Source organism: Phyllostomus discolor, chromosome 2 (genome assembly GCF_004126475.2).
Source record: "Phyllostomus discolor isolate MPI-MPIP mPhyDis1 chromosome 2, mPhyDis1.pri.v3, whole genome shotgun sequence".
In the NCBI taxonomy this organism is placed as follows: Eukaryota; Metazoa; Chordata; class Mammalia; order Chiroptera; family Phyllostomidae; genus Phyllostomus; species Phyllostomus discolor.
In genome coordinates this window covers 80,719,601-80,740,945 of record NC_040904.2, presented here as the reverse complement: position 1 = coordinate 80,740,945, position 21,345 = coordinate 80,719,601, and the positions used below count along the sequence as shown (strand labels likewise).

At 36.6% G+C, this 21,345-nt stretch overlaps 1 protein-coding gene across 4 annotated transcripts in view; it reads left to right on the top strand.

The window, feature by feature from the left end:
* The window catches only part of TBC1D23 (TBC1 domain family member 23), a 68,571-nt gene that overhangs the window by 5,002 nt on the left and 42,224 nt on the right, over positions 1 to 21,345 (top strand). For 3 of the 4 annotated variants that reach the window (XM_036018011.1, XM_028503969.1, XM_028503977.2), the window contains exons 2-4: positions 18,042 to 18,153; positions 19,731 to 19,836; positions 20,828 to 21,032. In XM_036018011.1, coding sequence (XP_035873904.1) covers positions 18,042 to 18,153; positions 19,731 to 19,836; positions 20,828 to 21,032 — 423 coding nt within the window. Of the gene's footprint in view, positions 1 to 918; positions 924 to 18,041; positions 18,154 to 19,730; positions 19,837 to 20,827; positions 21,033 to 21,345 lie in introns of all 4 variants that reach the window. The other variant, XM_036018010.1, reaches the window with a different exon arrangement.

Sequence of the window (21,345 nt, the reverse complement as noted above, 5' to 3'; positions counted from 1 at the left end):
TGTTTTTTTTGCTTTTAAATTTGTTGTCCTTTTGGTTGTGTGAGGAGGCAAAGTGTATCTACCTACAGCTCCATCTTGGCTGGAAGTCAGTATTTTTTGTTGTTGTTTTTATTCAGTGATATTGGAGAAATAAGAAGCTTGTTTTTAAAGTAACTTCCTTAATGACTATTTTCCCCTTTAAAAAGTTTCTAGCCTTTTTTTTGAAGTATAAAAGTGACACATAGAAGGATGTATGTATCTCATATTACGTGTATGATTGAATACCAGAAATTCTTGAGCTTTGTTTTGTAGATTCCACTTAGATTTAATCACTGCTGTGAAAATAAATGAGAACCCCTTTTACCAAATAAATTATAATCAATGGTTGGAATCCAAGTTTAAAAAAAAATCTATCATCTCCTTCTTTGCCAGGTTATGATCTCCATTGGTAAAGTACTTTGGAAGGAATTGTCCAATGTTGCCAAGTGTTGTCACTTCATTTGCAATAGTTGTTCCTTTATTTACCAAAATGATGTTTGCAAGAAAAGGAATATTGGTGGTATTTCTTTCCTCATTATATTTTGGATAAAGTGGAAATTTGTAATAGAAACTGTACTTTTCTGTACGTTTGTGTCAATTTGTGCTGTTTTCATTCTGTTCTTTCTGGTAGTCAAAGGAGACAATCTATTTTCAGTTTCCAAATAAACTACTGCTTTGTTTGGAGGAAGGAACCCTGATGCATTTCTTTGTGCATTAAAAATGCTGGAAAGTCACCTCATGTGTATAGAAAAGAGCAGTGTTTTAGGAACTTTATTTTAAGGAAGCATGAAAGAGGAAAAGATTTAGAGCACTTTCTAAAGTTAACTTCTACCAAGTAGAGAAGTAGAGAATATCTTAGTAGAGAAGATATTCTTCTATTTTATTAGCCAAGTCTTACAGCAAATGCATTGCAACCTTACACATACAGTAATCTAAGTTTTTTCTTAGCAGAGGAAGGGGCACCATTGGTGCAATTTGAGCTACATGGATTATAGATCAAAAATAAGTCTGTGAAGGTTTACAGCATCTGTCCTATTTGTAGTTAATTTTAGTAGTTTACAGAAAAACATTCTGTGATCTCCATCTCCTTTGCCAATTATAGTGCTTAAATACTGTAGTTATCATGTTTGTTTGACTCCTCAAGTCAAAAGGACTAGGTTTAGCACCTTCTTTACTTGGCACCTGGTTAAACACAAATCCTGGGAAGGATTACATTATTTGAAAAGGGACTTTCCTAGAGTGGCTTTTGTAAACTTGATCTTGAAACAGAGTTTCACCAATTGTGTGTGTGTGTGTGTGTGTGTGTGTGTGTATGCCCATATTTGTGTGTTGGCATTCAAATATACAACTTGTTAAAATGCTCTAACAGGAATGTCTGGTTCTGACAAAAGTCTAGATAATTTCAAGATTTCACAATAATCAAATTTTGCTCTCACATGGTCATGGTCATATTATTTGTTGTTAGGAAGTTTTGATAGTTTGAGATGGGTATTTAAAAATAAGTTACATAGTACACGTTGTAGTCATTGAACTCCATCCATCTCTACTATATAAGTTAATCTGTAACAAAGTTGTGGTAGTAATTTGTAACCCGTGTGCTAACAATAGTAGCAAAATAGGTTCAGACAAAGCTTTAGCACTGTTGTCTCATGACGTGGGCATTAAGAAATAATCAGAAATATGGTGGCACAAAGTAAGTCATGCAACCACAACTCAACATGTGCAACTTAGCACTGTTACTCTTACACAATTTACTGGTGCTTACAACTAGTTAGCTGATCATTTTTGAGTTTTAAATAATTGATCAGAAGTTTGTGCCTAGGTATAATATATACATGGGCAAACTGACCTGTCATGGTTAATCTGTGCTTATAGTGGTTTATGCATTCTAAACAAATATGAATAGACCACACCTCAGGAAGAGCTGCTCCCACCTCTGTTCATTCAGTTTTAGATAATAAGACTTGGGCTAAAATCTTGGGATAGTCAGCTAGAATGTAAACTATGTAAGAGCATGGACTTTTGTTTTTTAGATTATTTATTTATTTATTTATTTATTTATTTTTAAGGTGAGGGGAAGGGAGGGAGAAGGAGAGAAACATGAATGTGAGAGAGAAACATCAATCAGTTGCCCTGATTGGAGACCAAACCAGCAATCTTTTGCTTTGTGGAATGACACCCAATCAACTGAGCCTCATTGATCAGGGCAAGAGCATATGGACTTTATCTTCACTGCTGAATCTCCAGTGACTCACACAGTGGCTAGCACGTTGTAGGTGCTCAGTACATATTTGTTGATGGTTTTGAATTAAAGAATACTTTTGTCAGGGAAGGAAAGAATTCAGATCATGGGTTAGAGATATAGGAGAATTGAAACTGAAGGAGTGTTTTAAGGAGAGGCTAATCTTGGAGAGTATGTAAGGAGGACAAGGAATGAAAAAGATGATAATGACTTCTTGGAGCAGTTTTAGTAGAGCAGTGGAGAGTTTCAGTTATTGAGAAGAAAGTAAGGGGAAATGAGTGGAGACCGTATTTAGGGAGTTGAACTCTAAAGGGAAAGAGAAAGATGACTTCTTGAGAGGAAATAGGTTATGTATAGGAACTTTTGAATAAGCACATGTGGAAATATTTGAGGAAAAGAGAATGACAATCACAGGCTATACTGTTCTTTACATTTCTGAATACTAGAGATACTTTAGGTGAAGATTTCAGAGTCTGTTTTATCACTTGGCTCTATTTAATATGCCAGTAGACTCAGAGGTTTGAACAATATCCTATGCAGTAGGATAACATGTTTAAGATGTTTAGATAGGAGCCTTTGAGCTTTTATTGATTTCCCCAGTAATTCAGTTTTTGTATTTTTATTTGAATCAAACAATAATATATCTTAGACCCTGACATTTTAAGACATAAAATCAATTTTTTTAAATTTGGCAATTGGGTTTTCTTTACAATTTCTCTGTACTCTGCATTTCAGTTTTAAGTGATTACGTATATTCTAGGTCCTAAGTGGTCTTTTTGAACTGTTACAATCTTTCAATCTTTTTTTTACAATTACAGAAAAGGATTGAACTTAAAATTTTTTGAAAACTGGTGATTTGACTTAGCTTACTTGATAGACTAAGAAGCTCCATGAATTAAAAAAAAATTTTTTTCCAATCCAGAAAACATCCTGTCTTAAGTGTTTTTAGAAATTTATCTCAGTATTGTCAGGTGTGAAGTTGAATAGGCTATGGGAAATTTTATAGACCATAAGTTGCTGGAATTATTGCCAACTGCTTAATTGTAGGGCTATTTTATTACTTCATTTTTTAAAAAAACATACTATTTATTTTGTCTTTAAAGATTTGTTCTTGACTAAATGAAGTGACTTAGCAATTCCTATACATGTTTGCTCTTGTCCTCTAATTTTAGCTTTTTCCACATTTTATTGTTTTTTATGTCTCAGGGTTTGTGTCACCTGTACCCAAATATGGTTCATATGAATAATACCTCACTCTCTGACACTGCTCTCCTTTGCAAAACAGTGAAGACTTCAGTGTCTATGGGAGTCCTGTATGGAGACTATCCTTAAAGAGAAAGTTGAAAAGGACAGATTCAGGCAAGCTGTAGGCATTACCATGGAATGGAAGGAGGACTCAGGGATATTTTGGTAGAACAAGATAATTCATATTCTGTATGAATACTGTCCACCTCTTTTGATTAGGTGGTATCTGGTACTATCTCCATTTTATAGGTGAAGAAACTGAATTTGTATCCTAGGTCACACAACTAGCTGTTAAGTGTGTGGAGTTTTCCAATGTCATGTTTTCTAATTTTAAATTTTATACTGTTTTGCATTAATAATACTTTGCCTCTAAAAACCTTTATATCCTTAATTCCTTGGTACTTTTGCTATTGAGCTGCCATGGCAACTGTTTAGGAGGTTCTTCTTTTCTACTATAGTTGTTAACATGTACTGCTAATCAATTTGAGGAATTAAAGAGATGTTTGAACCCTTCACAGTGATATACTCACTTCAGTGAAACGTTAAGTGAGAGTTTGACACAGTAGCTTCCTCTTGAAGTCCTAAATTAAAGAGTTCCTAAACTCCTTCTAAAGAGTTATTTTTGGGGGTAGTATTTTTAGTGAAGATGTAATTCTTGTATCATAAAATTCATCATTTAAAGTGTGTAATTTGCCCTGTTTAGTGTGTCTCAGTGGATTGAGTGCTGGCCTAAGAACCAAAGGGTCACCAGTTCGATTCCCAGTCAGAGCACATGCCTGGGTTGTGGGCCAGGTCAAGTAAAATCTTTTAAAAAAATGAAGTGTATAGTTCAGTGGTTTTAGTATTTTTACAGAGTTGGGCAGTCATAATCATTATTTAAGTTTAAAATATTTTCATTATCCCCCCCCAAAAAATTCCATACCCATTAGCAGTCACTCTCATCCCCCCTGTCACCCCAGATCCCTGGTACTGCTGATCTGCTTTCTTGTCTATGCATTTGCCTATTTTGGACATTTCATGTGAATGGAATCATACAATATATGGTCTTTGTGTCTGGTTTCTTTCACTTTGTATCATATTTTTAAGGTTTATCCATGTATCTCATGCATCAGCACTTGATTCTTTTTATTACTGAGTGATACTCTACTGTATGAATATATCACATTTTATTTATCCATTCATCAGAGGTGACAGACATTTGCAAGGTTTCTACTTTTTGGCTGTTATGAATTAAACTGCTGTAAAAATTCATATGTAGGTTTTTTGTTACTGTCTTTTTAATGTAAAATTATATAATATAAAATTTACCATTTTAGTCTGTACAGTTCAGTGAAAATAAAGTTCACTCACAATATTGTTTAACTGTCACCACTATCCATTTCCAGAGTTTGCCATCATCTCAAACAGAAACTGTACTTCATGCACAGTAAATTCCCATTCCCCCTACCACTGGCCTCCAGTAACTTCTATTTTACTTTGTGTCCTTAAGAATTTGCCTATTTTTGGTGCCTTATATAAGGGGAATCATACAATATTTGCCCTTTGGTGACTGGTTTATTTCACTTAGCATTTGTCTTCAGAGTTCATCCATGTCGCATCGCAAGTGTCAGAATTTCCTTCCTCTTTATAAGGCTGATTGATATTCTGTAGTATGTATATACCACATTTTGTTTAGCCATCTATCCATTGATGGATATTTGGGTTGTTTTTGGCTAGTATGAATAGTGCTTCTTTGAACACGGATTATAAATAACTATTTGAGCCCCTGCTTTTAGTTTTTTTGGGTATATGTCCAGAAGTGGAATTGCTAGATTATATGGTAATTCTATTTTTGACATTTTAAGGAACTGCCCAACTTTTCCACAGTGGCTGCATCATTGTACATTCCCAGCAGAGCATAAGGATTCTAATTACTCCACATCCTTGCTGTATGTTTTTGATGCTAGCCATTGTAATGGGTGTGAATTGCAATTATCATGGTTCACATACAAGTTTTGTGTGGCTATATGTTTTGAGTTTTGAGGGGTATCTATCTAGGAGTAGAATTGCTGGGTCATACTATAACTTTTAACATTTTGAGGATCTGTCAAACTGATTTCCAAAATGGTTGCACCACTTAACATTCCTATCAGCAGGGTGCGAGGGTTCCAGTTTCTCCACATTAAACACAATACTTGATATTATGTCTTTTTTTTATATTAGCTATCATAGTTATACTAACTAACCACTGCTTTGAACATGCTTGTAGCTGAATCATTTTACTCATTCTCAATTATTGCTGGGTGAAAGGGTATAAATGTTAAAAAGGCATTCATAAATATTATTTAAATATTCAAGCAGTGCATACAAATATAGTACATGTTATTTACTCATGTACTCATGTATTTACTTATTTATAGTACATGTAATGTACTCATGTTATACTGACCGATGCTGTGTGAGAAGTGAACATTTTATTGCCATCTCCTTTTTCAGAAGTAACCACCTTCCACAATTTTTGTTTTGTTTTTGTTTTAATGTTGTTGTTTGTTTTGTTTCTAGAACACAGTTTTGGTTTTCGTTCCAATGGCTACCACCAGCACCACCATAATTCTAAATATCTTATGCCTGCATTACTTAATTTTTAACATTAAAATGTATTGAGTATTGAATAATTTTTTAGGGAATTTGTGCTAAGGATAAGTGGGAAAGATTAATGCAGGGGAAATTTAGAAAGTAACATAAATACCAAGCAGTAGAGGAATAGCCAAATCAATTAGCCATTAAAAGTCTGATTTTTAAAAAATATTGAGTGACTTAGGGAAGTGTTCATAATATAGTTGAACAATATGAATAAATGAATCTTTCAGGGTATAAAATTATATATTTAGTATAATCCAGTTTTGTTTTCTTTTTGTACACATACACACATTTACACACACACACTTATATATGAAGAATTGAAAAAGTAATTCACTGAATGTGAACAGTGTCTCATGGTAGTGAAATTGTGACTGGTTTTTAAATTTTTTAATACATTGGTCAAATTCTCTAAAAAGATTATGTTACAGTAAGGAAAGTCATTTTTAAAAAGTTAGTGTTGTCCAGCAATAACGAGAGGTAGTAGTTTTCATTGTTTCTGCTTATTGAAGAATTGTGTCAAGTATTGTATTTGTAATCTGTGTTCAGAAATTTATTTAAGCATCAACCAACCACATAAGGTAGGCATTGTATTTCTATTTGTGTTACTTGCTTAAGATCATATGGCTATTGAGTTGGGCCAGTAATGAATCTCAGATCTGACTTTAAAGCCTAAATTCTTGAACATTTGTGAGATACTGAATAAAGTTGTTTTTTTAAATTGTGAAGTACATATAAAACTTATGTTAATTATTTTACGTGTACAGCACAATACGCTGTAGGATATTCCCATTGTTGTGCAGCCAGTCTTCAGAACTCTTATTTTATAAAATGGAAATTCTGTATGCATTAAGTACTGCTAACTCCTCATCCCCCTCTCCTCCTGCCTCCAGTCCCTGGCAACCACTATTCTACTTTCTGTCTCTGAATTTGACTTTTCTAGGTACCTCATATAAGTGGAATTATATAGTATTTCTTATTTCATGACTCCTTTATTTTACTTAGTGTAATTTTCCCAAGCTTCATCCCTGTTATAAATATGTGAGAAATTTCTTCCTTTCTAAGGCTGAATAATATTCCATTGTATGTGTATATGTTCCATTTTGTTTATCTGTTGAAGTATATTTAAGTGGGTTCTACCTTTGGCTATTTGAATAATGCTGCTGTGCACATGGGTGTACAAATATTTGTTTGAGTTTCTGCTTTGACTTCTTTTTTAAAATATATTTTATTGGTTATGCTATTACAGTTGCCCTGTTTTCCCCCTTTACTCCCCTCTACCCTGCACACCCTCTCCAACCCACATTCCCCCCTTTAGTTCATGTCCATGTGTCATAAGTTCTTCAGCTTCTACATTTCCCATACTATTCTTGCCCTCCCCCTGTCTATTTTCTACCTATTGTCTATGCTACTTCTTCTCTATATTTTTCTCCCTCTCTCCTCCTCCCACTCCCCTGTTGCTAACCCTCCATATGATCTCCATTTCTGTGGTTCTGTTCCTGTTTTATTTGTTTGCTTAAGTTTACTTTTGTTTTAGGTGTGGTTGTTACTAATTGTGAGTTTAATGTCTTTTTTTACTGTTCATACTTTTTATCTTCTTTTTCTTAGATAAGTTCCTTTAACATTTCATATAATAAGGGCTTGGTGATGATGAACTCCTTTAACTTGACCTTATCTGAGAAGCACTTCATCTGCCCTTCCATTCTAATGAAAGCTTTGCTGGATAGAGCAATCTTGGATGGAGGTCCTTGCCTTTCATGACTTGGAACACTTCTTCCCAGCCTCTTCTTGCCTGTTAAGGTCTCTTTTGAGAAATTAGCTGACATCCTGATGGGAACTCCTTTGTAGATAACTGTCGCCTTATCTCTTGCTACTTCTAGAATTCTCTCCTTCATTTTTACCTTGGGTAATGTAATTATGATGTGCCTTGGTGTGTTTCTCCTTGGGTCCAGCTTCTTTGGGACTCTCTGAGCTTCCTGGACTTCCTGGAAGTCCATTTCATTTGCCAGATTGGGGAAGTTCTCCTTTATTATTTGTTTAAATAACTTCTCCACCTGATGCTCTTCCTCTTCTCCTTCTGGTACCCCTATAATTCAGATGTTGGAACGTTTAAAGATGTCCTGGAGGTTCCTAAGCCTCTCCTCGTTTTTTTGAATTCTTGTTTCTTCATTCTTTTCTGTTTGGTTGTTCCTGTCTTCCTTCTGCTCCACTCCATTGATTTGAGTCCCAGTTGTCTTCTCATCACTATTGGTTCTCTGTGCATTTTCCTTTATTTCACTTAGTGTAGCCTTCATTTGTTCATCTAATTTGTGACCAAAATCAACTAATTCTGTGAGCATCCTGATCACCAGTGCTTTGAACTGTGCATTTGATAGGTTGGCTATCTCTTAGTCGCTTAGTTATGTCTGCCGTGGAGCTTTGATCTGTTCTTCCGTTTGGGCTTTTTTTTTTTTTGGTCTTGTTGTACCTGTTATGTATGAGGGGTGGAGCCTTAGGTGTTCACCAGGGCGGGTCAACCCAGTTGCTGGGTTGTGACCTTGTATGTGGGGGCGGGGTCCGAGAGGGAACAATGGTGCCTGCTCCGCTCTCCCTAGGACTTCAGTCCCCTCTGCCGCTTCCCACAAACAGATTGGGCCCTTCTGGTGCTGGCTTCTGGGCGGGTGGGCTTGTGTACTTTCTAGGACTCTGTGGGTCTCCCCAAGGAGCTCTCCTGTGAGGCTGAGAGATTCTCCCCGCCTCGACCCTCACAGGTGTTTTCAATTGGTACTTTTAGGCTTTGTTGCCCGGTGCTGGGTCCCTGGGTTGTGCGGTCTGTGTCGCTGCCTGTTTTCACCTAGTTTATCTGTGCTCGAATGTGTGACAGCGGATAGCCAGCTGCCGTGCGCTCCTCACTAGGTCTGCTCGTTGCTTCCCTAGCCCAGGGTCTGCCACTGGGTCAGTCAGCTGCCCCTGCCCCTCTGGGGTCTGCCAACTGCAGCCTGTGCCCTGCATGCTGGCGTCTGCCAGCCACTGCATTTTCCTGCTGGGACCCCTCGACCCCTCTCCGTAGGCCTCTGACTCCACGCCCCCTTACCGGTCTGGATGAATGGTTGTCAGACTTCCATTCAGTTCATTTCTTTCTGTTCTGGTTGTTTTTTTTTTTTTTCTTTCTAAACTTTTGTTGTCCTTAGTTTTGGTTGTGCAAGGAGGCACAGTGCATCTACCTATGCCTCCATCTTGGCCGGAAGTCTGCTTTGACTTCTTTTAGGTGTATACACAGAAGTTGAATTGCTGGATCATATGATAATTCTATTTTATAATTTTCTTTCTTTTTTTTATTTATTTTTTATTTTTTTAATATATTTTATTGATTATGCTATTACAGTTGTCCCATTTCCCCCTTCACTCCCCTCCCCCCTGTGCCCCCTCTCCCACCCACCTTCCCCCCCTTTAGTCCATGTCCATATGTAATACTTATAAGTTCTTTAGCTTCTACATTTCCCGTACTATTCTTGCCCTCCCCCGATCTATTTTCAACCTACATTCTATGCTACTTATTCTCTATACCTTTTCCCCCTCTCTCCTCCTCCCACCCCTACTGCTAGCCCCCCCTTGTGCCCTCTATTTCTGTGGTTCTGTTCCTATTCTAGTTGTTTACTTAGTTTCTTTTGGTTTTGCTTTAGGTGTGGTTGTTAATAATTGTGAGTTTGCTGTCCTTTTACTATACATGTCTTTTCTTTATCTTCTTTTCTTAGATAAGTCCCTTTAGCATTTCATAAAGTAAGGGCTTGGTGATGATGAACTCCTTTAATTTGACCTTATCTGAAAAGCACTTTATCTTCTCTTCCATTCTAAATGAGAGCTTTGCTGGATAGAGCAATCTGGGATGTAGGTCCTTGTCTTTCATGACTTGGAATATTTCTTTCCAGCCCCTTCTTGCCTGTAAGGTCTCTTTTGAGAAATCAGCTGACAGTCTGATGGGAACTCCTTTGTAGGTTACTGTTCCCTTATCTCTTGCTGCTTCTAGGATTCTCTCCTTCGTTTTTACCTTGGCTAATGTAATTATGATGTGCCTTGGTGTGTTTCTTCTTGGGTCCAACTTCTTTGGGGCTCTCTGCGCTCCTTGGATTTCTTGGAAGACTGTTCCCTTTGCCAGTTTGGGGAAGTTCTCCTTTATTATTTGTTCAAATAACTTTTCCACTTGTTGGTCTTCCCCTTCTGGTACCCCTATAATTCGGATGTTGGAACGTTTAAAGGTGTCCTCGATGGTCTTAAGCTTTTCTTCGATTTTTTGAATTCTTATTTCATCATGCTCTCCTGCTTGGTTGATTCTATCTTCCTTCTGGTCCACTGTGTTGTTTTGAGATTCAGATTCCTTCCTTTCACAATTGGCTCTTCTCCGTGTGTCTTCCTGCATCCCTTTTATGGTAATCTGCATTTTTTCATGTAATTTGGATCCAAAATCCACCAGTTCTGTGAACTTCCTGATCACCAGTGTTTTGAACTGTGCATCTGATAGATTGGCTATTTCTTGGTCACTCAAAAGGATGAGTCCTGGGGGTCTGATCTGTTCTGCTGGAAACATATCTTACGTCTTTCCCCGTCTCTCCTATTATTTTACTTATTTATTTTTTCTCTGGTCTGGTCGCTCTTGTTACGGTGGGGGGCGGAGCCTTAGGTGTTCACCGGTGCTGGGCGCCCCAGTCGCTAGCTTGTGACGTTATATGTGGGGGCAGGGGCGGGGGCGGGGACAGGAGGGATCAATGGCGACCCTTCCGTTCTCCTGGAGTCAGACACTTCCCTGGGCTTCTGGGCTGTGAGCTCTGCCCTGATCCCCAGTCGCTGCCCCACTGATTCCCCCAGCCGCCGCTTGCGTACTCAGGGATCACCGCTGCACCGCTGCGCTCTCTCCTGCGTCCAGGATTGCTGTCGCGCCGATTCTGCGCCAAATTTCCCCCGACCTCCGCGCGCCTGTGACCCGCGCCAGCCCCATGCCTGCTCGCTCGGCTCGTAGTCCCCTACCAGTCTGGATGTATGGGTCTACTTCAACTTCTAGGCTGTCCGTCTTCCATTTAGATAAAACCTCTGACAGTTCTGATATTATGACTGCAAATCATTGTTGTAAATTATTGTTGCTGTGTTCTTGGTTGTGCGAGGAGGTACGGTGCGCCCACCTATTCCTCCATCTTGCCGGAAGTCTATTTTATAATTTTCTGAAGAATAACTTTGCTGTTTTCCATAGTGGCTACACCATTTTACATTCCCACCAACAGTGCACAGAGTTTCCGTTTCTTCATATCATTTTCCAATATTCATTGTCTGTTTTTTTTTAATAGTGGTTATGGTATGGGGTTTTTGTGTTTCTTTTGTTGATTATGCTATTACAGTTGTCCCATTTTTTTTCTCCCCTTTATTCCCTTCCACCCTGCACTCCCCCTCCCACCAGCATTCCCCCACCTTAGTTCATATCCATGGGTCATACATATAAAAAGTCTTTGACTTCTCCATTTCCCATGCTATTCTTAACTTCCCCTGTCTATTTTGTACCTACCGTTTATGCCTCTTATTCTCTGTACCTTTTCCCCCATCTTCTCCCCACACACTCTCCTCTGATAACCCTCTATGTGATCTCTATTTCTGTGTTTCTGTTCCTGTTCTAGTTCTTTGCTTTGTTTGTTTTTGTCTTTGTTTTTTTAGGTTCAGTTATTGATAGTTGTGAGTTTGTTGCCATTTTATTGTTCATGGTTTTGATCATCTTCTTTTTCTTAGATAAGCCCCTTTACATTTCATATAATAAGGGCTTGGTGATGATGAACTCCTTTAACTTGACCTTATCTGGGAAGCACTTTATCTGCCCTTCCATTCTAAATGAAAGCTTTACAGGATAGAGTAATACTGGGTGTAGGTCCTTGCCTTTCATGGCTTGGAATACTTCTTTCTAGCTCCTTCTTGCCTACTAGGTTTCTTTTGAGAAATCATTTGATAGTCTTATGGGAATTGCCTTATAGGCAACTGTCTCCTTTTCTCTTGCTGCTTTTAAGATTCACTCCATATCTTTAATCTTGGGTAATGTGATTATGATGTGCCTTGGTGTGTTCCTCCTTGGGTCCCAATTCTTTGTGACTCTCTAAGCTTCCTGGACTTCCTGAAAGTCTATTTCCTTTGCCAGATTTTGGAAATTTTCCTTCATTACTTTTTCAAATAAGTTTTCCATTTCTTGCTCTTCCTCTTCTCCTTCTGGTACCCCTATGATCTGAATGTGGGAATGTTTAAAGTTGTCCCAGAGGTTCCTAAGCCTCTCCTCATTTTTTTTTTTTTGAATTCTTGTTTCTTCATTCTGTTCTGGTTGAATGTTTCTTTCTTCCTTCTGCTCAAAGTTGTTGATTTGAATACGGGTTTCCTTCCCTCACTGTTGGTTCCTTGTACATTTTCCTTTATTTCATTTTTCATAGCCTTCACTCTTTCCTCTATTTTGTGACCATGCTTAACCAGTTCTGTGAGCATCTTGATTACCACTGTTTTGTACCTTGCATCTGCTAGGTTGACTATCTCCTTGTTGTTGCTTAGTTATATTTTTGGTGCTTTCTTTGTTCTTTCATTTGGCCATATTTCTTTGTTTCGGCATTCCTGTTATGTAGTAAGTGGCGGAGCCTTAAGTATTCTCCAGGGTGAGGCAACCCACTCTCTGCATTGTGGTGCTGTATGGGGGAGATAATCTGCTTGCTCAGCTCTCAGCAGTGTTTCAGTCACTTCCGCTGTTACCCACAAACAAATTGGCCCATTCTGGTACTGATTCCCAGGTGGGGGACCCCCTGGGTCTCTCCAACAGACTCTCCTGTGAGGCTGATAGTTTTGCCCACCACCACAACCCCACAGATTTTTATAGCCAGAGGGTTTGAAGCTTTATTTTCCCAGGCTGGAACCCTGGGTTGCACTGTCTGTCTCATTCCCCAGTTGTTCCTCCCTGTTTATCTATACAAAGATGTGGGACCATCTAGTTTGCCAGCTGCTGCCTTGCCCACTGCAGTCCTCCTGCTGCCACCTTGCTGCAGGTCCTTTCCACCTCAGCTTCCCATTTCCTCCCCTCCTATAAGTCTGGGTGAATGTTTCTTCTTTAATTCCCTGGCTGTCGGACTTCCATACAGTTCGATTTTCTGGCAGTTCTGGTTTTTTTGTTTGTTTGTTTTTAAATTTGTTGTTGTCCTTCTTGGTTGTGCGAGGAGGTAAAGTGTGTCTACGTACACCTCTGTTTTGGCCAGAAGCCTGGGTGATGAAAAAATGAAGGTCATGCTAAGTGAAATAAAGGAAAATATACAGGGAACCAGTAGTGATGGGAAGGAAACTGGGATTCAAATAAAGAATTTGGAGCAGAAGGAAGAAAGAAACAACCAAACAGAAAAGAATGAAGAAACAAGAATTCAAAAAAACGAGGAGAGGCTTAGGAACCTCCAGGACATCTTTAAACGTTCCAACATCTGAATTATAGGGGTACCAGAAGGAGAAGAGGAAGAGCATCAGGTGGAGAAGTTATTTAAACAAATAATAAAGGAGAACTTCCCCAATCTGGCAAATGAAATGGACTTCCAGGAAGTCCAGGAAGCTCAGAGAGTCCCAAAGAAGCTGGACCCAAGGAGAAACACACCAAGGCACATCATAATTACATTACCCAAGGTAAAAATGAAGGAGAGAATTCTAGAAGTAGCAAGAGATAAGGCGACAGTTATCTACAAAGGAGTTCCCATCAGGATGTCAGCTAATTTCTCAAAAGAGACCTTAACAGGCAAGAAGAGGCTGGGAAGAAGTGTTCCAAGTCATGAAAGGCAAGGACCTCCATCCAAGATTGCTCTATCCAGCAAAGCTTTCATTAGAATGGAAGGGCAGATGAAGTGCTTCTCAGATAAGGTCAAGTTAAAGGAGTTCATCATCACCAAGCCCTTATTACATGAAATGTTAAAGAGATTTATCTGAGAAAAAGAAGATAAAAAGTATGAACAGTAAAATGACATCAAACTCACAGTTAGTAGCAACCATACCTAAAACAAATAAACTAAGCAAACAGCTGGAACAGGAACAGAACCACAGAAATGGAGATCATATGGAGGGTTAGCAACAGGGGAGTGGGAGGGGAGAGAGGGGGAAAAGATAAAGGGAATAAGAAGCATAATTGGTAGGTAGAAAATAGAGAGGGGGAGGGTAAGAACAGTATAGGAAATGTAGAAGCCAAAGAACTTATATGTATGACCCATGGACATGAACTAAAGGGGGGAATGTGGGTTGGAGGGGGTGTGCAGGGTGGAGGGAATGGGGGGAAATGGGACAACTGTAATAGCATAATCAGTAAAATATATTTTAAAAATTTATGTATGTATCTATTTATTTAGAGGGGAAGGAAGGGAGAAAGAGAGGGAGAGAAGTATTGGTGGAAGAGAGAAACATCGGTCATCTGGTTGCCTCTTGTACTCATCTGAATGAGCACCAAACCTGCAACCTAGACATGTGCCCTGACCTGGAACCAAACCCATGACCTTTGAGTTTGCAGGACTATGCCCAGCCAACTAAGCCATACTGGCCAGGGCTTGAAAGCATTCTCAGTGAAAGAAACCAGAGACAAAGACCACATGTTTATGATCACCTATATAGAATGCCCAGCATAGATAAATGTGTAATGACAGAAAATAAATCAGTGCTTACCCGGGCTGACAGCCAGGTGGGAAGGAATAGAGAAGGCTGATAATAGATAGGTTCTAAGTGCAGAAATACATATGTGAAAAAAAATTTGGTAACTGAACTGTCTTATTTTTAATCTCCCATTTGTAGTGTATACAATTAAGGTTTTCATAAATTTTGAAATGTAGGGAAAAGAAGTTTTTAAGAACATTATTGGGGGAAACAATTTAGAAAAAAGTATAATACATAGTTATTTTTTCCTCCTGGCAGGTTTTACTCTAACGTTTTATGTTTTAGGAACATCAAATATATAGTCTAGTTACTTTTAAAAGTATTATTTTAAATATGGCTCAATGTATGGCTTATTTATACAATAATTATAAAGTTTCAAATTGAATTAGTTAATCCTAGAAGCATTTATAAACACGTTTTATTTTTGTAGTGCTTGAAAATCTATATCCTATCTTCATCCTAAGCCCCATCCTCCTTTGTCCCCTTCCCCAACTTTCATTGTGCTGATTTCCATATACTAGAATTCGTTCAACATTTGGTTGAGGAATAAAAATCTAATTCATTTGCTAGCTTGAATATAAACAGTAACTAATTTCATGTAAATTTACTCATGTTTGCCTTGCTATAGTTCTAAGGAACAATGCTTAGATTAGGTGATTTTGCCACAGGAGATCAGGTAAAAAGAAATTCTGATATGTTTTATTTAGGTTTTGAAAATGTCATTTATAGATTGGCAGTAACTTACAGTATTATACTAACATATTACAGTTTGAACAATACAGAGCCAGGAAAAGATGCATTTCTGCTTTTCTATAATCCTAAAACTTCGGATATGCTCTGCCTTGAACCATCTGCGCAAAAGAGACAGTTACTTATTTTTTATACCTAATAGGGTAAATGGACAAGGCCTGTACTTTTGTATTTTAATACCTGTCTGAGTGTCCTGTATATTTCTATCAACCTTTAGCTTGTAAGGTCAGCAACAAGTTGCCAAAATCAAAGACTTAAAAACTATAATCTGTATAATCACATCTGACCAGACTTGTGTTTTTCTTTTCAGTGTTAGGTATTGCTTGTTCAAAAGTAGAAGGAAAATTCTACTTGAGAGCTCAGTGCCATAGAGTTCCTATCTCTTGATACAAACTTGACCTTTTTATGAATTATTTAACTTTACTTATTTTTAGTTCTTTTACTACTTTTATAAGCACATTTATAATATTGAAGTTCTGATAACTGAACCTTTGAACACCATGCTTAGAAGATAACGTTACTTTTAATTATTTACTTTGTGAGAAGTGCCTTTTACTACTGAAGGTGGAGCATTTCTGCTTTCTTAGCTCATGATTGTGCTGCTGGGGACTATGTTTGTGGTTCCCTGGGGGCAGCATCCAAGAATCCAACAGTGGCTGTATCAACAGAGATGTGCTTGTACTTTTCTATGATTTAAAAAGTATGTTGAGGATTAAGCATTTTACCCCCAAATACCAATTACTCTGTTGTCTGGAATAGTAGGGGATTTGGAAAAGTTACTTAAAAAAAAAAAACAAGGGTTTTGCACTGAAAAGTAGAAAAATTCTAGTTCCTCATTTATTTGGTAAAAGTATTTCATCTCATTAAATGGTGTTTTTAGTTTACACGTTTAATTGTTTAAAAATATGGTATTTATTCATCAAAGATTGTTTTAAATTTTCTTTGTTCTATGATTACAGATAATACTTCAGATTCTAACAGGCTGTCTTATAGACTTTGGCCAGAATAACATAAATAGATAAACCTCAGTTTTTATCAACTACAGGCCTGAAGTATTTCTCAGCAGTAGACTTGATCTCTCTTTCCCTCACTTTCCTGTTGAACAGTTTTGGTGGCCATATAGCAAAAGAGCAAAATATTCCTTGTGTAGTTACTAGTTATCTTTTTGTTCATATGAATTTATAGTACCGTTGTTAAGAAACCTTTCAAGTTTGATCACAGCTTTTCTCCGAAGTGATTATGTTTTCAATTAATTCTTTTATTTTAAGAGGGCAACACTTTAGGAAATTTATACATTTGAACTGATATTTTTGGAATCCTATCAATATGAGAGATTTACATTACCTTATTAAGAAAATGTGGAATGAGAGTAATTTATTTTTCTCAGAATGACAGAAATGACAATCTTGATTCTGGTGGCATGCTCTGCCTTTCAGGCTGCTTCAAGGAATTTTAGAAATTGTCTAGCTGAGTTACAAATTTTTATTTGTAAAGATTTCCTGTGTATTATATGCTAAAATTCTAAGTAGTGACTGAAACTTCATCTTTAGAGAATTCCGAAGAAATTACTAAGTGCTTATTTGTTGGCCAAGAAACAATTCATACCTTTGTGAAAGTTTTTAAATTATTTTAACTGTTTACAAACCAAACTAAAATCTACTTCATACTTTTCACCTAAGCAGAGTAGACTGAATATGACTGCTTGTTGATTTACTTGATAATTTACTTGATGTGGTATTATTTTTCTTTAATATGTAATACAGTGGTGCCATTAGAACCTTTGTTTTTCCTCTAACATTTATTGAATATTTACTGTAAGCTGGGCACTGCTCTAGGCATATGTTTGTATAGTTATATACTAAATATACCTTCTCATAATGCAGTGCTTTGAATTCCTGACTGAATTTTGTTTCTCCTTGCCACTATCTAGCATAATGTTAAAAACATAAATTCTGTTAAAATTGAATCCTGGCTCCACTACTTACTAGACATATGGTCGCAAACTACATAACCCACTTTTGTCTCAATTTTTCACATCTGTAAACTGGGGGCAATGATATAACCTTCTTCAGAGGGTTGTTGTGAGAGTTAAGAAGCAAAACAAAACAAAAAAGAAAACATATGAATGTTTAGAAGAGTGCCTGGCACACGGCTTGTGTTGTATTTAATGTTAGCCATCACTACCACCACAAATACTACTATCACTGTGACTTAATACTGTCAGCTGGCTTGCCCTTTGTTATCTTTTTAAATTTCTTTAATCTTAGAAAACAGATAACTAAGCTTGTTAAATTAAGTGCAAATTGAGTAAATTGAGTGTATGAAACCTGAAATTTCCTTCCAAAAAACCAAAATGCTGTGTTTGCTTTGGCATTGCATTTTGGCTGCTGAGAACATTTTTATCTTAGACACAGCCTTTAACAAACCATGCTTATAAATGTCTCTGGAATAAGATAAAATAAGAATTAAAATTTCCCTTAATAAGTAGGACTTTTTTTTTTTTTTTAAGGGAAAAGGATCTTGAAGAAGCTCTGGAAGCAGGAGGTTGTGATCTTGAAACTTTGAGAAATATAATTCAAGGGAGACCACTACCCACTGATCTGAGGGCCAAAGTTTGGAAGGTAACTGGAAACTAAATAAATAAAATGTGATCATTAAGAATAATATTTGAGAATGTTTTCAGTTGTCTTAGTTGCAGACGACTTTATTAGCCTATGGGCATGCTACATGTAGAAGATTTTTCAAACAATAACTTACTAAAATGTTTCTGTAATGTTCAGTATATTCAATAATTTAGGTTTTGAAAGGCAATTTTTTGTAAGCCATTAGAAATGATGTTTATTTAGAAATGGGGGAAGGGGATTAGGTCCCTGGGTGTTAGAATTACAGGAAACTTTTCTTCTTTATTTTCTTCTTTATTCTCCAATGCATGAGTATTTTCATTTTTTTTTATCTTAAATTAAGATTTTGTTATGATTACAATAGAAATACTTATTTTTGTTAAAACATGTATATGCAAAGGATAAGCTAAAAATCATCTGTTATCTACCATCTGTAGGTAAAATACATAATAATGTCCTGGTATATATCTTTTTACTTTTTTACTCTTTGCATTTATATATATATATATATATATATATATATATATATATATAAAAGAAATGGAATTATAACTGTATATAGCATTCTCAGTGGGGATTTTTTTTTAATGTATATGTGAAGGATTCTTTTTAAAAAAAAATTTTTTTATTTATTTATTTTTAGAGAGGGAAAGGAGAGAGACAGACAGACAGAAACATCAATGTGCAGTTGCTGGGGGTCATGGCCTGCAACCCAGGCATGTACCCTGAGTGGGAATCGAACCTGCGACACTTTGGTTCACAGCCCGAGCTCAATCCACTGAGCTACACCAACCAGGGCTCGCATTCTCGGTGGTTTATTACAGAAATGTAAAACACAAAAGTTGAGACACTTGTATAATGAACACCATCACTTAGCTTTAACTGTTAATCAACATTTGGCCAATCATGTTTAATTAATATTCCAATTCTTTTCTCTTCACACTGGATTAACTAACTCACTGGATTATTTTAAGGCAAATCCTTGGTGGTACACTAAAATACTTTTAATATGAAAGTCCAGAAGATAAAAGACTTTTAAAATAACCATACCATTAAACTTGAAAGAATAGTAATTCCTTAGTATGTCCTCACATGAGTGAAGGGAAAGGGAGCTCTCTGGGGTGTTTTTAATAAGGACACTAATTCCATTTATGGGGGCTCTGCTCTCATGACATAATCACCTTGCAAAGGCCCTACCTCCTAATACCATCACATTGGGGCTTAGGATTTCAATACATACATATGGAGGCTGACATAAACATTCATCTTACATAACATTGATGATGTTTGTTTATAATAAATTTATGTATGTAATCATGTAACTATTTTGCATCATTCCTTCTATTCACTGTATTGACAGGGAGTAGTACAGTTTAATTTAGGAGGATTTAAAATGATTGTGCTGTTTCATTGTGAAATGACTAAGCTCAGTGTGTGGTGGAATATAGATGCATTACTTTGTAACCTTTGAAGTATGCATTATTATTCCTAAATTCAGGCCTTTCCTTGTTTCAGCGTCTTTCCAAGGAAAGAAATAACATACAAAGCTACTCACTTTTTAAAAATTTTTCTTCCAGATTGCTCTAAACGTTGCAGGAAAAGGTGATAGTTTGGCATCATGGGATGGTATGTTAGACCTACCAGAACAGAACACTATTCACAAAGATTGTCTAGAGTTTATTGGTAAGTTTAATAATTGTTTTCAAATAGTAAAACAATTTCAAAATAATAAATTTGGGGTGGAGTAATCACTCTTTAGTAGAATTATCTTGTTATAATTTGGGATATGTTGAATTTATAAAGGCCTAGTAAATATTGTAGCTTTAGAACTTTTCTTTTGAAATTCTTACAAAATATTGTCTAATATTTTAAGAAAGGGAGCCCAATTTTTAATGTTTTTATATCATATGTTTAATTCCTTAAGTGTCCCTACAGTTTTATTGCAGTTTAAAACATTTTTTGTATAATTAAAATACATATATGATTGTATATAGTTCTAAATTAAAGGAAGCTGTGTTCTAAAAGTGTATCTATGTAAAGTCATAGGTCATGATCTGCTATAGAAAAACTAAATCATGGTTAAATAGTTTTCCAGCCACCCTGTGAGGTCTTTTTCAAGATTAAATTAATTTATTTTATATTTCTTTTTAATAATTCATCTATAGGCTGTTGGAGTCTTTTTGTTTCTCTTTCCATTATATTCTGATGACGTTATTAAGTATGCTCTTGTTTACTAACCAGATAGGAAACAGTGTTGCTGGTGTGGGCAAAGGAAAATTAATTTGGAAGTAGAGAATGAATCGCTTTACCTGCCCTTAACAAAGCTATAGTGGCAGCTCGCCATCACGGGGTAGATGATAATCTGTTGTTTAGAAAACAGTCTTTTTATTTTCTTGGAAAATGGGTTGTGACTCTCTTTCCTCCCTTTATACTTCAGATCAGATGATCCATTATTATTTAATCTCTATTTAGGTCAAGTGTTATTAAATTAAGCAAGTAAATGTTGAACGGCTAGTAAATACTGAATAATTATAAGGAAAAATGTGCTTTCATGTAGTGATGCCATGCTCTAAATGCACTAACATAGTATTATATATTTGTAAATAGGTATTATATTCAATAATAGAGCCTCGAGCAGGCGTTTGGTAACTTTATTTTGACACTTACTTTCTAGACCATCTTACAGTGCCAGAAGAGAAGGCAGCAGAATTACTTTTGGATATTGAATCTGTAATTACTTTTTATTGTAAATCACGTAACATTAAATATAGCACGTCCCTTAGCTGGATACATCTACTCAAACCACTGGTGCACCTTCAACTGCCACGCAGCGATTTATACAACTGCTTTTATGCTGTCATGAATAAGTACATCCCCAGGTAAAATATGATTTAGTTACTTATTTTAAAATGAATAACGGTCTAGTTTGCTTGATCTAAAGTTGTTAGATTTACTCTGGTGATAAAATGAAAGGATTAAATAATTTTGAAAGCTGTTTGAATCATAATTGTTACTTGACTTTATTTTTGTGATTATAAACATTTTCTTAAAGATTTTATGTATTTATTTTGTAGAGAGAAGAGAGGGGAGGGAGAAAGAGAGGGAGAGAAACAGCAATGTGTGGTTGCCTCTCACAAACCCACTATTGGGGACCTGGCCCACAGCCCAGGCATGTGCCCTGACTAAGAATCA